The 14,695-nt window shown below is 37.7% G+C and overlaps 1 protein-coding gene across 13 annotated transcripts in view; it reads left to right on the forward strand.

Annotated features, from left to right (window-relative positions):
• The window catches only part of LOC110458824, a 131,982-nt gene that overhangs the window by 95,032 nt on the left and 22,255 nt on the right, over nucleotides 1-14,695 (forward strand). For 10 of the 13 annotated variants that reach the window (XM_021510763.1, XM_021510760.1, XM_021510759.1 and 7 more), the window contains 10 exons: nucleotides 116-162; nucleotides 2,337-2,463; nucleotides 4,056-4,099; nucleotides 5,741-5,890; nucleotides 9,096-9,287; nucleotides 9,449-9,748; nucleotides 12,395-12,457; nucleotides 12,879-12,983; nucleotides 13,442-13,618; nucleotides 14,528-14,606. In XM_021510763.1, coding sequence (XP_021366438.1) covers nucleotides 116-162; nucleotides 2,337-2,463; nucleotides 4,056-4,099; nucleotides 5,741-5,890; nucleotides 9,096-9,287; nucleotides 9,449-9,748; nucleotides 12,395-12,457; nucleotides 12,879-12,983; nucleotides 13,442-13,618; nucleotides 14,528-14,606 — 1,284 coding nt within the window. The remainder of the gene's footprint in view (nucleotides 1-115; nucleotides 163-2,336; nucleotides 2,464-4,055; nucleotides 4,100-5,740; nucleotides 5,891-9,095; nucleotides 9,288-9,448; nucleotides 9,749-12,394; nucleotides 12,458-12,878; nucleotides 12,984-13,441; nucleotides 13,619-14,527; nucleotides 14,607-14,695) is intronic. The other 3 variants (XM_021510765.1, XM_021510767.1, XM_021510770.1) reach the window with 3 other exon arrangements.

A 14,695-nucleotide genomic window follows, 5' to 3' on the forward strand; every position in this document is an offset into this window, starting at 1 on the left:
TTATTGCCTTCAGTTCGTATAATGCATTTAGCAATATTGCTGTTACATGATAATTACCTATTAAAATATTGTTACAACCACTACGACATCTTAATAATTTATATTTGTGTTTTAGTGGTCTGTCGACTGCAGTTGGGCACGAAGTAAGCCAGCAGGAAAACGGTACTGATGTTAACAGTTTTCTTTATGTCCCATTTAAAAATAGAAGTTCTCTTTGTTTAAATTTATAAGATTTTTGAGTACAAACAATTTAAGTTGCGTAAGTGTGAGATATAAGAACAGATTCCTATTTATTCACGATAAAACAAGATGTTTTATTTGCCAATCCAAATGATTCACGGTTAACTGTCCGCAAAATTCTCATTTTCATAGAAAACTCTGATGACAATTGTTCATGAGATCAATGATCCCTATTGACCTCGACACGACATAAACTTAATAGTGTGTTTACTCCGTTTCTTAATATTATTAAATCCCCCAAACGAAGTGGTTTTACTCCGTTTCTTTTTATTATTAGGGACATATTGTTTTTGTCCGTTTCTTATTATCATTATTATTATTCTTTCAATAGCTTCCGCCGCGAACTTTTCCGGACGTTTTCTCAGAGATGACTGGACAGAACTTAATGAAACAATTCAAACATATAAATGAGCATGAGGAAGGGTCTTATATTTTTGGGAATTAAAATTTCTAAAGGTGTTCGCTAAGAATAGCCATTGTCACCTATCCTACTTTACATGTGTTACAGATATTGCATTCCAAATTTGGTATGTAGGCGTATTATGGCACTGCGAACTCAACTGCGACATCTGTTTTCTGATTTCATAAAATGGCTGCCGAATACTTGGTTCTGATTGGTCAAAATTTAGATATTTTTTGATTATGATACATTTTGTATATAGGGATATTAGGGGACCGCAAATTTAACCGCATATGTTTCGTTGCCTAGCAACCACAGGAAGGCTTCTGATTGGTTGATATTTAGATATTGTTCGATTACGCTCAAATCTAGTATGTACATTGTATGTGTATTATGGCATTGCGATACTTTTCTGATGCATCTTTGGTACTATGGGGGGTAGTTTGAGGGACTTTTATAATGGTCCCCCATTACATTTACTACTTGTTATAAATGCTGTCGCGAACAAAAGCGTTACTCTGAAGGTCAATGTAAATATCCGTCCTCATATTACCCTGGCTGTTGTGAGGACATCAAACTGCAAACAAGCAATGCAACTCCGCATCATTTTGATTGTTACTAACGTCACCAACCTAAGACAGAGTGATTTTTTTTAATAACCAAAAACTTGAAGTCATCGTTTCTTTCATACACTGTAGGTTTAAACAGATCAGAATTGGAATGCGTGTACCACTACTGTATTTTGAGATGTTTCAAAAATAACGTAATACTGGCGAGGCGGAGCGGAAATATTTAAACGCAAACTGTGAAAGATTTGTTTTTCTAGCTGTTCCTATTTTCTTCTTGATATTCGCTAAAATGATCATTTTTAATTTCAAAGATAAAATCTAGCATCTCAATCATAAACAGTTTCTTGTCATCAAATTGTACTGGTCGAACGGCCAGTTTTCCCTTATCAAATACTCGCACTTTTACAGGTAGAATCCACATTAGCTTAGTATAAATGTTTACTTGTTATTACGCTGTTCTGTGTAACTCTTTATCAATATAATATGACCGGTTGGAAAACATGTCTCGGAATATATTCGGTATGGTACTTCAGTAAAGTAGCACTCTAAATTTCAGATCAGATCCGCGTTATCGCAAGGAGGAAAATACACCAATACACCACTTCTAACACGCACGGATACATTACGAACAAACAGGCACGTCCTTAAAATATAATTTGCTGTAAATAGGACGATAAACCAATTAATACCAAACCAAATGAAAAGAATAATACACTGCGAAGCAAAGTGTTTTCTTTGCATTGTTAAAGTACACTTTAAAATAACTGCTATGGTTCAACATATACGTCGATTCTGTTATCGTGACGAATATATATATATATATAGTAGATAAAAAATAAATAAGTCCTTGCGAAGGAAAATGTATAATATATAAACTGTGTAAGATTTGTTTTTCTAGTTGTTTTCTTTTGATCGTATGATGCAATTCCCTTCAGATTCGGGGAACTCGGCCTGCTGAATATAAATATATATATATAGGTAGGTACTAAAAACATCTGGTCTTTTGTTTTTATATATATATCAGATCTAACGACCGACTAAAATACAAGCTGCTTTCACCCTTCACATGGCTCTTCAGGTTTTATCATATATATATATATAAACATCATTTCATTTTTTCACTGTAGATTCCGATAACGACAACGAAAGTTATAGGCGGAAATCACATCCCAATTTATCGTCCAGCGCTGAGGGATCAAAAGCTGATTTAAATAACTCGTCAATATCTTCGACAGGGAGAAAACGGTCTCTTAGGTACAGTTACGCCTGTCTTACACTTAACAATCAAATAAGGTCTGTTTCTGATAACATCTCTGCTGTCATTCTTTCTTTATACCAAATAGTGTCAAGACATTGGAGTTGAATTTCTTTTTTTGTTTTCTTTTGATCGTATGATGCAATTCCCTTCAGATTCGGGGAACTCGGCCTGCTGTGTCACACTGCATAATCCGAAAGGAAGTTAATGTGGAGCCCGCTGCATTATCGGTGGTTTCCTTCTGTGCCTCGCAGCCTTCCAAAACACACACACATTCACTACACGCATGCATCTTGCATACATGGGAGGCCGTCCTTAAATGACCATAGCTGATGATATGACGTTAAACCAAAAATGGGCATTTTAGAATAACAAAATTGATTTGCTGCCCCTGTGCAACATTTGGGATACTTATGTTTTCTCTCTATTTTCTAAAAACTCTTTTTTCCTAGCGCCTTCGTTGGCAATACCTGATTTTAATGTTGAATGTTCACCCAAATGAGGAAGGCGTTTGGTTATGTCCGCAGGTCGAGAGATACATGTATCGTATATCAGGAAATTTCCGCCCATTCAAGCTTTCGCCCTTTGTTCATGAAATTAATTTTCTGTAAAGATAAATTTGCCCTTATTACATAAGGTGAAAAAGACGAAAGTTAAACTAAAGCGATGTCGGGGTATAGAAACAACTTGTTTATCTGTTGTACATATAATATGACCGGGTGGAGTATTGTGCTGAGCAATTTCGGCATGTTATTTTAGCGAGGTAGCACTGTAAAGTTGGCATCAGATCCCCGCTATCGCAAGGAGGCAAGCGTACTTGTTCGCAGACGACACACAAATATTCGAAGTGATTACTAAAGAAGAGGTAAATGTGTTCATATACACACCGCAAACGATTTTACATACTATCTCTCTGATACAGCGCAAATGTATATAGAAACAGACAAAAGCACAAAGGAATACTTGATAGCAATCTGTAATTCGAAAATAATTAGTTTTGATCAAATTAAAAGAGCAAGTGCAATTATGGCAATCATAAGGAAATCGTTCCAAACAACTTGTTAGAACTCATCATGATATAGCGAGCGCTATGTGGTTTCCGTACAAAACAAAATATATTGGGGTTTTAGTTTAAGAAATCGGTCGCGGAACTGAAAATCTGTAATACCCAGATAGACTAAATTGCCCTTTTGATGTTATGGAAAGATGTGTTAAACGATCCGGAAAAAGAAAATTCTTTGAAAATATACTCTCACAGTGTAAAATTATGAAGAGGAAATATATATTTGTTTTACTATGAACTAACTACTTAACGGAAAATGTAGTAGGTGCTAATACAGATTTATTATTTAACTTCAAAGCTATTTTGACACCTCAGTGTCATTACAATAGAATTTCATTTATTACACAATTATGATGCTTTGAGGCTGGTGTGGAGGATACAAAATCCAATAATTAAATATCATTAAATTGCACAACGTTGTGTAATCAATTGATTCTATTCTTAAACAAAGGTATAACATCAAATGTTACATTTCTTTTTTATTTATCTTTTTTTTTATTTAATTCTTTATTTATTTACTTTTGGCAGTTATTCCACAACAGAGATGCATACCCGAAACATTGGAGAACGAGGTAAGCATGCTTAACAGGTTATCAAACAGATGTGTTATGCATGCATTGTATTGTATTGCGTAAACAATCATGCTTTGTATATAACATAATCAAGTTCATGCAAATACAATTTAGTACCATATGAAACATTTGTGGTTCCCTGTGTAGACAGTCCCTGCAGGTAGGGCGTAAGAATTGTACCTGCTGCCGCCATTGTATGATCGTAAGAGGCGACTACATTTGGAATCTTATCTTTTCTCTCCTTTCTAAACAACTTTCTTCTTCCTAATGTCTCCCTTGACAATGCCTCACTTTTGGCCTTTAGTTGAGCGTTTGCCCCTGTGAGGAAAGCTTTGGGTTCTATCCCCTGGCCGAGGCATACCAGAGTCTGTAAAAATGGTAGTCTCTACTCCTGCGTAACGCTCAGCAGTTAAGGGGTGGGACGACTGGTTCGCCCGTTGTCAGTATAATGTGACCGGGTGAAGTGTCCTGCTGAGTGTCTTCGGCAGTATATTTCAGTGAGGTAGAATTATAAAGTCGGCATCAGTTCTGCGCTTTCACTAGGAGACAAACACGAACATATCGCAGCCTCCCAAAACACACACGCATTCACTACACGCTTGCATTTTGCACACAGGGAAGGCCGTCCTGAAGTGACAAAAGCTGTTGATAGGACGTTAAACAATACTAAATCAAACCAAACCAAACCCTGTGTAGACAAGGGCAAAGATGTAAAAATGAAATCGCCCGCCCAACCTCTTGCAGAATCGGGAATTCACTTTTGTGTCTTCTCTTTAGGGGACACTCAAAAAACCAAAATATATCTACTGCCCCATTTTCAATACTTTCTGTCCGTCTTCGTATATCCAATTTTTTGCGAGGACATTTAACACCAACAAACCATACAAAATACTTTGATGGGATATTCCTGGAAAGAATGTGATTTCTTGTTATATTAATATTGAACAATTATCTTTGTCGTTTGACATACACCCCTACAGGTGGGGTATCGCGAAAAGAATTCACATGTGGTTACCCACTGCATGTATCATATGAGGCGAACAATGAGGGAACCCCTTGCTAAATTGGGGGTTCTTCTATTTTGGGACACAAAAGCGACCAAAATTTTGGGATCTTTATCTTTCTTTCTACTTCTAACTACCTTTTATTTCATAGCGCCTTGCTTGGCAACACCTCGCTTTTGGCATTTATGTTGAGCGTTCGCCGAGGTGAGGAAGGCAATGGGTTGTCCCCAGGCTGGAACATACCAAAGTCCTTAAAAATGGTAGTTGTTATTCCCTGCTTAACGTTCAGCATTTAGGGGAATGGCAACAACTGGTTTAACCGTTGTCAGTATAATGTGACCGGGCGGAATGCTGTGCTGGTTGTCTTCGGCATAGTATTTCAGTGAGATAGCAATATAAAGTCGGCAATAGATCCGCGCTAACAAGAAGGCAAGCACACACGCAAGCACGCATACGCTACACGCGTGGAAGGACGTCATTAAATGACCTTTGCTGTTAATAGGACGTTAAACAAAATGAAACCAAACCAAACCAATCAATTGACATCATTAAGAAATCTTTGTAATATGTTCTATAATTGGGTAACACTAAATTGATGAGGGTTCCTATACAAAAGCACTTTCTTGCTTGTTTTCAGATAATCATGCTGATCAAGGATGTCAGGTATCGTTGGTCGTTCGAAATGAAATAGATATTAGTAGAGAAGCATCAGTAGACGACTTTTCAAAAGGATTTTCGACAATTACTGAAGAATACGGCCGTGTGAAAAAGGTCACATTTGAAAAAAGTAAGTGAACATTCATATAAAGATATATCTTGCTTATGAACGGAATGCGCTTTTTTAGGAATATGATTCTTTTTGATTTATACACAACAAGTCATTTAAAGATTTAAACATATTTGATCCCTGTGACCTTGAATATGAGCGAAGGCCATCATTTGAACAAACTTGGTAGCCCTTTATCCCAGCATCTAACTGACAAAATATCATAAACCTGGGCATCTTGGTAACTCAGAAGAAGTGGTTTTAAGGTTTTAAACATATTTGATCCAAGCGACCATGAATTTATGTCAAGGTCATTCGTTAGAACAAAATTGGTTGCCCTTTAACTCAGCATGCTACTGGCCAAACACCATCAACCTAGGCCTCTTGGTTATTGAGAAGTTGCTTAAATGTTTTAAACATACTTGACCCCTGTGACCTTGAAAATGGGCGAAGGTCATTTGTTTGAACAAACTTGGTAGCCCTTTATCTTAGCATGCTATTGGCCAAATATCATTATCCCAGCCCTTTTGGGCATGCAGAAGAAGTTGTTTAAAGGTTTTTAATGTTTGACCCTGTGACCTTGAAAATAAGCGAAGGCCATTTGTTTGAACAAACTTGGTAGCTCTTTATCCCAACACGCTACTGACAAAATATCATGATCCTAGGCCTTTGGGTTATTGAGAAAAACTTGTTTAAAGGTTTTTAATATGTTTGACCCTTGACCATGAAAATTGGTGAGGGTCATTCGTTTGACTAAACTTTTTAGCCCTTGATCTGAGCATTATACTGGTCAAATATATATCATATGCCTCTTGGGTATTCATGACAAGTTTTTTAACATATTTGACCCATGTGACCTTAAAAATGGTTGAAGGTCATTTGTTTGAACAAACTTGGTAGCCCTTCCCATCCCAGCATGTTACTGGCTAAAATCATCATCCAAGGCCTTTTGGTTATTGAGAAGAAGTTGTTTAAAGGATTTTACATATTTGACACCTGTGACCGGGAAAATAGATGAAGGTCACTCGTTTGAACAAAGTTGGTAGCCCTTTATTCCAGCATGCTCCTGGCCAAATATCATCATCAAAGGCCGTTTGGTTATTGAGAAAAAGTTGTTTCAAGGTTTTCAACATAATTGAGCCCTGTGACCTTGAAAATGGATGAAGGTCATTTGTTTGAATAATCATGGTAGCCCTTCATCCCAGCACGCTCCTGGCCAAATATTATCATCCAATGCTGTTTGGTTATTAAGAAGAAGTTGTTTAAATGTTTTAAACATACTTGACCCCTGTGACCTTGAAAATGGGCAAAGGTCATTTGTTTGAACAAACTTGGTAGCCCTTTATCTTAGCATGCTATTGGCCAAATATCATCATCAAATGCCGTTTGGTTATTGAGAAGAAGTTGTTTAAATGTTTTAAACATATTTGAGCACTGTGACTTCGAAAATGGGTGAAGGTCATGTGTTTGAACAAATTTGGTAGCCCTCCATCCCAGCACGCTTCTGTTCAAATATTATCACCCTGTGACCTAGAAAATGGGTAAAGGTCATTTGTTTGAAAAAACATATTAGCCCTTTATCCCAGCATGTTACTAGCCAAATATCATCACCTTAGGCCTTTTGTTTATTCAGAAGAAGGCGTTCAAAGATTTTTGTTTGTTTGTTTGTTTGATTTTGTTTAACGTCCTATTAACAGCTAAGGTCATTTAAGGACGGCCTCCCCTGTGTGCAAGATGCATGCGTGTAGTGTATGTGTGTGTATTTTGGGAGGCTGCGATATGTTCGTGTTTGTCTCCTTGTGATAGCGCGGAACTGATGCCGACTTTATAGTGCTACCTCACTGAAACATACTGCCGAAGACACCCAGCAGGACGCCCCACCCGGTCACATTATACTGACAACGGGCGAACCAGTCGTCCCACTCCTAATTTGCTGAGCGTTAAGCAGGAGTAGAAACTACCATTTTTAAAGACTTTGGTATGTCTCGGCCAGGGGACAGAACCCAAAGCCTTCCTCACAGGGGCGAACGCTCAACAAATGGCCAAAAGTGAGGCATTGTCAGGGGAGACATTAGGAAGAAGAAAGTTGTTTAGAAAGGAGAGAAGAGATAAGGTCCCAAATTTAGTCGCCTCTTACGATCATGCAATTGGGGGCAGCAGGTACAATTCTTACGCCCTACCTGCCGGGACCACAAAGATTTAAACATGTTCAAATATGTCAAAGATTTTAACATATTTGACCCCTGTGACCTTAACAATGGATGAAGGTCATTCATTTGAACAAACTTGGTAGCCCTAGATTCCAGCATGCAACTGGCCAAATATCATCTATGCCTTTTGGTTACTGAAAAGAAGTTGTTTCAAGTAAAAAGTTGGCGACGGACGCCGCACCATGGTATAAGTTCACTTGCCCATCGGACAGGTGAGCTAATAATGTAACAAGACGATAGTTATTGTCCGTGCAGGTTTCGGATAAGAACAGACTTTCTCAATCCAACTACGTGTTGTTAAAAGGGGCGACTATTTTCAATGATTTCTCAGAAAGTACAGGAGGGATATTTCTCAAACTTAATATGTAGGTTTCCCTTAATCTGTAGTTGTGCATGTTTACTTTTGGGACTGATCAGATGAACGAAATGGCCGACAGATGACCTTCTTGGTTTTGACAGTGAATGTTTGTTATCGCTATTTCCCAGGAAGTTCTGGAGGGATCTTTCTCAAATTTAATATGAAGGTTTCCCTTGGTCTGCAGTTGTGCATGTTTACTTTGGAGAGTGATCATTAAAACAAGATGGCCACAGGAAGTACTAATGACAACTTTCTGATATTGTAATGATTGGATCTATTTCTCTAACATTTGAAGAACTGTACTAGTAAATAAATGAAACAGTGCATTTACTGTTTACATGACTTGATCAAACATATAAGAGAAAAGAAGAGAAAAGTTCAAACTGGCATAAACTAATAAAGATGGTATAATGGTGGGCGCCAAGATTCCTCTCGGATCTCTTGTTATATTAACATAATAGTAAGTGAATCTATAAAATGTCATACACGAGTTCAAACAATACAATAGGGGGGGGGGGGGGGGGGGGGGGGGGGTATGGTGTGTAATTGATGTACTTTATTCTGTGTGCGTATTTAAAACACAGACGTTAATTTTGACAACGAAATATACTTAACAACGATATTTCATATTCTTTTATCAGTATGTGTTGCTTTTCAGAATGTATACTTGTACGAGTATTCATCACGGCCCCTAGAACTGTATCAGAACCGTCCTCTGTACATCTGGCTGAAAAATTTAGGCATTATATACTGGATGGTGGACACCTTCGACTATCGGACGAATCCCGCACGATTTTGGACATAGACAAAGATAGTTTTAAGATAACCCCTACAAATGCATGTCACAATGGTAAGTAAGCATGGATATTACGAAGATACTGTGTATACTTTATTTGAATTGTTACGAGTTACCTCTTTATCCCGAATGTAAATATTGGACACATTTTGTTTTTGAATATTTTTGTATCACTCGCTCTTTAGTCATGTTTAGATTATTTGTTTGTTATTCAGGTCTTCCGTATGTGAATGTAAGTCATGGCATGTTCACTGTTCCCGTTGGCGAGTCGGCCATCTTACAAACCTACATCATCGCTAAGGAAGAAGCTACGTCGATTCGATGGTTTAAACTAAAAAGTGATCAGCAGAGTGCTATAGAGATCGACAACAAAAAGTACTTTGGAGGCTCTGATCTTTCACCCACATTAATCATCCGCAATGCCAATATTGACGATCAAGGACAGTATTTATGTTGGGCAACAAATAAAAGGGGAACTGGCTCGAGCAACATTTCATTCGTTTCAATTCAAAATGGTAAGTATAGACCGGTTATTCAAATATTTGTTCCATTCCTATTAAACATACATGTACAGTGTTTTTTTATAAAAGTAAAATAATCTAAAATATAGGTATACCAGTCCTATGAATATAAAACATTAAACACATGGCACATTGAGAAATATTTTTATTTGTTAAATAAAGTAAATGGACTTAGTGTCATGACATTTAGCAAGAAGGTACCTGTTGGGTTCTACAACTTGTCTTCCAAGGCCATATTTATCAGATATATAAAATATGTTTTAAACAACTTCTGAATAACCAGAAGGACAGTGATATATTTTCCCAATAAGTGTGTACCTAGGATGTAGTTCTATGAAGTTTCCTCAAATAAATGACCTTGACTTACTATCAAGGTCACAGGGCAGATGTTAACAAAATGTTTTACACAACTCCTTCTGAATAACCATGAGCCAAGGGCAATGCTAGTTGGCCAGTAATTACCTGGCATGGAGCGATATACATTTTTAATATTAAATATCTTTTAAACAACTTCTTTATAATAACGGAAAATGTCAGGGTGATGAAAATTGGACAAAAGCATTTTGGGAAAGAGAAGTAAAAAGTTTCAAAATTCTTCTGAATAACCTGGAAGGGTATTGATATTAAGCCAGTATAAACGTAGGGTCTGTCTCCCCAGAGTGCAGCATGAAGGGCCTCCGTAAAGGTAACCAGAGAAAAATCTTCAAACTCCTCCTTCATTACCGATTAACTTTCCTTAATCATATTGTCTGAACATTCTCAAGCCAAGGAGACTCAATATGTTGAAATATTTGCAAAAATACTTTTATTGCTGTAATATCCAGGTGAGCAATAAAGACCATCTGGCTTAGTTTTAGTTTAATATTGTTAACGTCCTATTAACGTGCCTACATGTGTTGTGTATACGTGTGTTTGTGCCGGAGACGAGGTATGTTGGTGTAATTGCCTCTTTGTGATAGCGCGGATCTGATGTCGTCTTTATAGTGCTATATCACTGAAATACCATGCTGAAACACCTAGCAGAGCGTTCCGCCCAGTCACATTATACTGACAACAGCTGAACCAGTCGTTGCCATTACCCTTAATGCTGAATGTTAAGCAAAGAATAACAACTACCATTTTTAATGACTTTGTTATGTCCCGGCCTTTGGGACAAAACCCATTGCCTTTCATCACCTAGGCGAACATTCAACACTTAAGTCAAAAGTAAGGCAGTGCCAAGCAAGGCGCTAGGAGATAGGTATGGATTGGTTTGGTTTATTATTATTTAACGTCCTATAAACAGCTATGGTCATTTAAGGACGGCCTCATATGTGTGCAAGATGCATGGGTGTAGTGTATGCTTGTGTGTTTTGGGAGGCTACCATATGTTCGTGTTTGTCTCCTTGTGATAGCGCGGAACTGATGCCGTCGTTATAATGATACCTCACTGAAACATACTACCGAAGACACCAACCCGGTCACATTATACTGACAACGGGCGAACCAGTTGTCCCACTCTTAAATTGCTGAGCGTTAAGCAGGAGTAAAAACTACCATTTTTACAGACTCTGGTATGTCTTGGCCAGGGGACAGAACCCAAAGCCTTCTTCACAGGGGCGAACGCTACAGCTAGGCATAAAAGATAAGATCCCAAATTAAGTCGCCTCCTTCGATCAAGCAATGGGGGCAGCAGGTACAATTCTTACGCCTTACCTGCAGGGAACGCCAGGAAATAAAAGGTAATTAGAGGTAGAGAGCAATACAAAGATCCCAAATATTGCAATGGGTACTCTTTTTTACATGGTGACGTTTTGGAAAATATGCAATGCCTCGCTTTCCCAGTTGTCAACTTAGATGGCCTTATAAGGTAATTGGTCAAATGTTTAACATGTTGTTCAATTTTGCTCCAATTTGTATTGCACATTGTAGGTGCAATTAAAGACTGCAAATGCTACCTGACATCCATTTCTAGATCTGTCAATATGGTTGCTGTATACTGGTGTACTTTGTAACTGTTAAATCTACCGGTCAACAAAATTCATTTTCCAATTGGACAGAGTAGCTGCCTTATAATGGCTGCTGATTGGTGGAAATTTAGATATTGGCCGACTTTGCTCAAATATTAGTATAATGAAGTATTAGTTGTGAAGATGTGTTACGCCGTTTTGAAATAAACAACAGCATAGGGACTTCTTTGTGTATCATATACGACCGGGGACGGAGTCGAGGACATTTCAAAGGCGGCCGTTACAATCAGAACTTGTTCAACATTTATATCATACCTTATGAAAAAGGGGAGAATATGAAAACGATAAAAATACAGAAACATGATATGCCTACGTGCTCGTTTTCTCACTGTGACAAAGACACATTGCACGCATTTTGCATCATATGCGATTTCCGATGAGATTTATTACTTGGACTGACCATACAATATTTTCAAACAAATTAAAAGAACACTTTTTGGACCAATCGAATTATTCGACAAACCGGGGCTATCCGATTAATGCTAGTTATAGGAAATGGAGATTCTTTGTGCCTTATTCTGTGCGAAATATTTAAAATGTGGTCATATTAAAGTACCATTGCTGTGTTTACTTCTCGGAAGATTACTGGCATTATAATGACTAAAACATGCCTTTGTATGTACTTATATAGGGCGAATTAACGGCACAAAACGCAAAAGGACCCCCATGACAACCTGTCACAGTAACAAACCAGGTATGCATAACTGCATTTACAAAATATAATTAACCATTTCTCCATTTTGATATTTTATTCATCTTAATTGAATACACAAACATTTTTTGACTTACAATATATCGTGCTACGGACAGCATGGTAAACTTACTGTTTTGCTAGGCAGATTGTGTCCCTGACATCCTAGTACCAAGTTTTTAAAATACAAATTAGGTATGTGCAATGCAAAACCTTTTTTATTATTTGGCTGTTATGTTTCAGCATTATAATAAATACTTGAATATAACATAACGAGTAGTCTTCCAATATGTTTTTGTAATTAGTACCATTTATAACTATGAAAAATTGTATACGTCCAATTCTTTGGGCGAGGAAATCGTGTAGGCGCATACGCAAGTGGCGTACGTTTCTTTTATTCCGTACCAGACATTTATTTGTTCAGTTGTATATACGGGTGTTGGATGGGGATCTCAACCGTTCTCATGCTATGACCAAGGACACAAAACCCATGGGACGAAGACAGACGATTTAGCCAATCCTAGTACAAGTAATGTTTTCATCTTTTCATTCCTAGCAATCACTTTCAAAGTCATTGTGTGGACATTGAAAGTATTTCGTTCTTATTAACCAAGCACCAAGAAGCCAGGCTGGGGCTGTACTCCTGAGCCAATCCTTGTAGAATTGAAATTATCATCTCTGCATGCCTTTCAGTTGTATTTATTGAAATATAGAAGGGATCTCACCTATTTCCGTGTAATGACCAAGGGAATAAGTCCCTAGGGTTCAGCTACACCCGTGGCCAGTCCAAGTAGCATGAGTATTATGTCTCTTCCGGACAAGCAACTGAACAGAATACAAGCTGTTACCTTCTTATTGCCCCCATCTAATTAGTCGTTCCGGACAAGTAGCGAATTGAATAAGTAGTTTACGGAGGTATGCCGCGCCAAGGCATACACTCTCAAGGTGAGCATAATGCATAAAATACTGTTTTTTTTATTTTTACAGCTGTGATGCATGGAACAAAACCAAAGATGATTTGTTTGGAAAGTGAGGCAACATCCGGAGAGATGCCCCATTCGACGGATTTTACTTTCACAACACTCCCGGAGCAGAACTTTGAACCAATAACACTAGTCAAAAAACGACACATTGAGACTGTGCGTTCGCCATCTGATATAACTGGTAATTCTGCTAATACGCCTGGAGTTTCTTGTTTGTTCATGCCTAGCAACTGAAAATATGTTAAGTTGTGGGAATACCAACGGATGCCTTGATATGGCCCGGAGAGTAAATTTCAAGGGGTCGTGTGAGGTCAAGAGCCGATCCTTATATAATGAATGTATTCGTCTATTCGAGCCTAATTTCATTATCTAAACTGTTATTAGAGCTGCTATTTGATGAACAAATTCACCTGATTACATTTACTTATTTGATACATTGCTTTTTGCGTAACAACTACATAGATACTACAAATATAATTATTATACCAGAGAATTGCTATTATAACCTCATAGTCATATTTGAGATCTTTTTCTTTCCCTCTACCTATAACTGCCATTTATTTCCTATTGGTTTCGGTTGGCAATGCCCCACTTTTGATATTTGGTGATGAACATTCACCCAAGTGGGGAAGGCAATGGGTTCTGACTTTAGGACGAGACAAAAGGTGTACTTAAAAATGGTAGTAGTTATTCCTTGCTTCGCGCTCAGCATTTACAGTAATAGTAAAACTGGTTCGACCATTGTCATTGTAATGTGACCGGGAGGAATACTGAGCTAGGTGCGTTCGGCAGGGTAGTTCAGTGAGGTAGCATTACAAAATCGGACAATTTATAGCTAATTTGCAAAAGTAAAGCAGACCGCGTACATTACGAACATTAAATTATGTCCTTAATATGTTCTTACATGTAGCTGTAAATGGCACGCTTAACCCAATAATACCAAACCAAATGAAAGGCGGTTGATACACTACAGCGAATATACATCGCTTACAAGTGTTTAAGTTAAAATAATTGTTTTTGTATACGCTGAATCTAATATCGCGACAAATGTATAACAAACTGTATACCACATTTGAATATTTCACTGTAGATTCGGGTGATGACTATGGACAGCCATCAAGCTCCAAATCATCGTCAAGCGCCAGAGGATCACCACCTTTAAAGAACACGTTAGTATCTTCGACAATGAGAAAACGATATCGAATGTACAATTATGCATGTCTTACACTTTAAAAGTGGCAAATGAACTCGACTTCTG

This window comes from Mizuhopecten yessoensis, unplaced genomic scaffold (genome assembly GCF_002113885.1).
Source record: "Mizuhopecten yessoensis strain PY_sf001 unplaced genomic scaffold, ASM211388v2 scaffold9847, whole genome shotgun sequence".
NCBI lineage: Eukaryota > Metazoa > Mollusca > Bivalvia > Pectinida > Pectinidae > Mizuhopecten > Mizuhopecten yessoensis.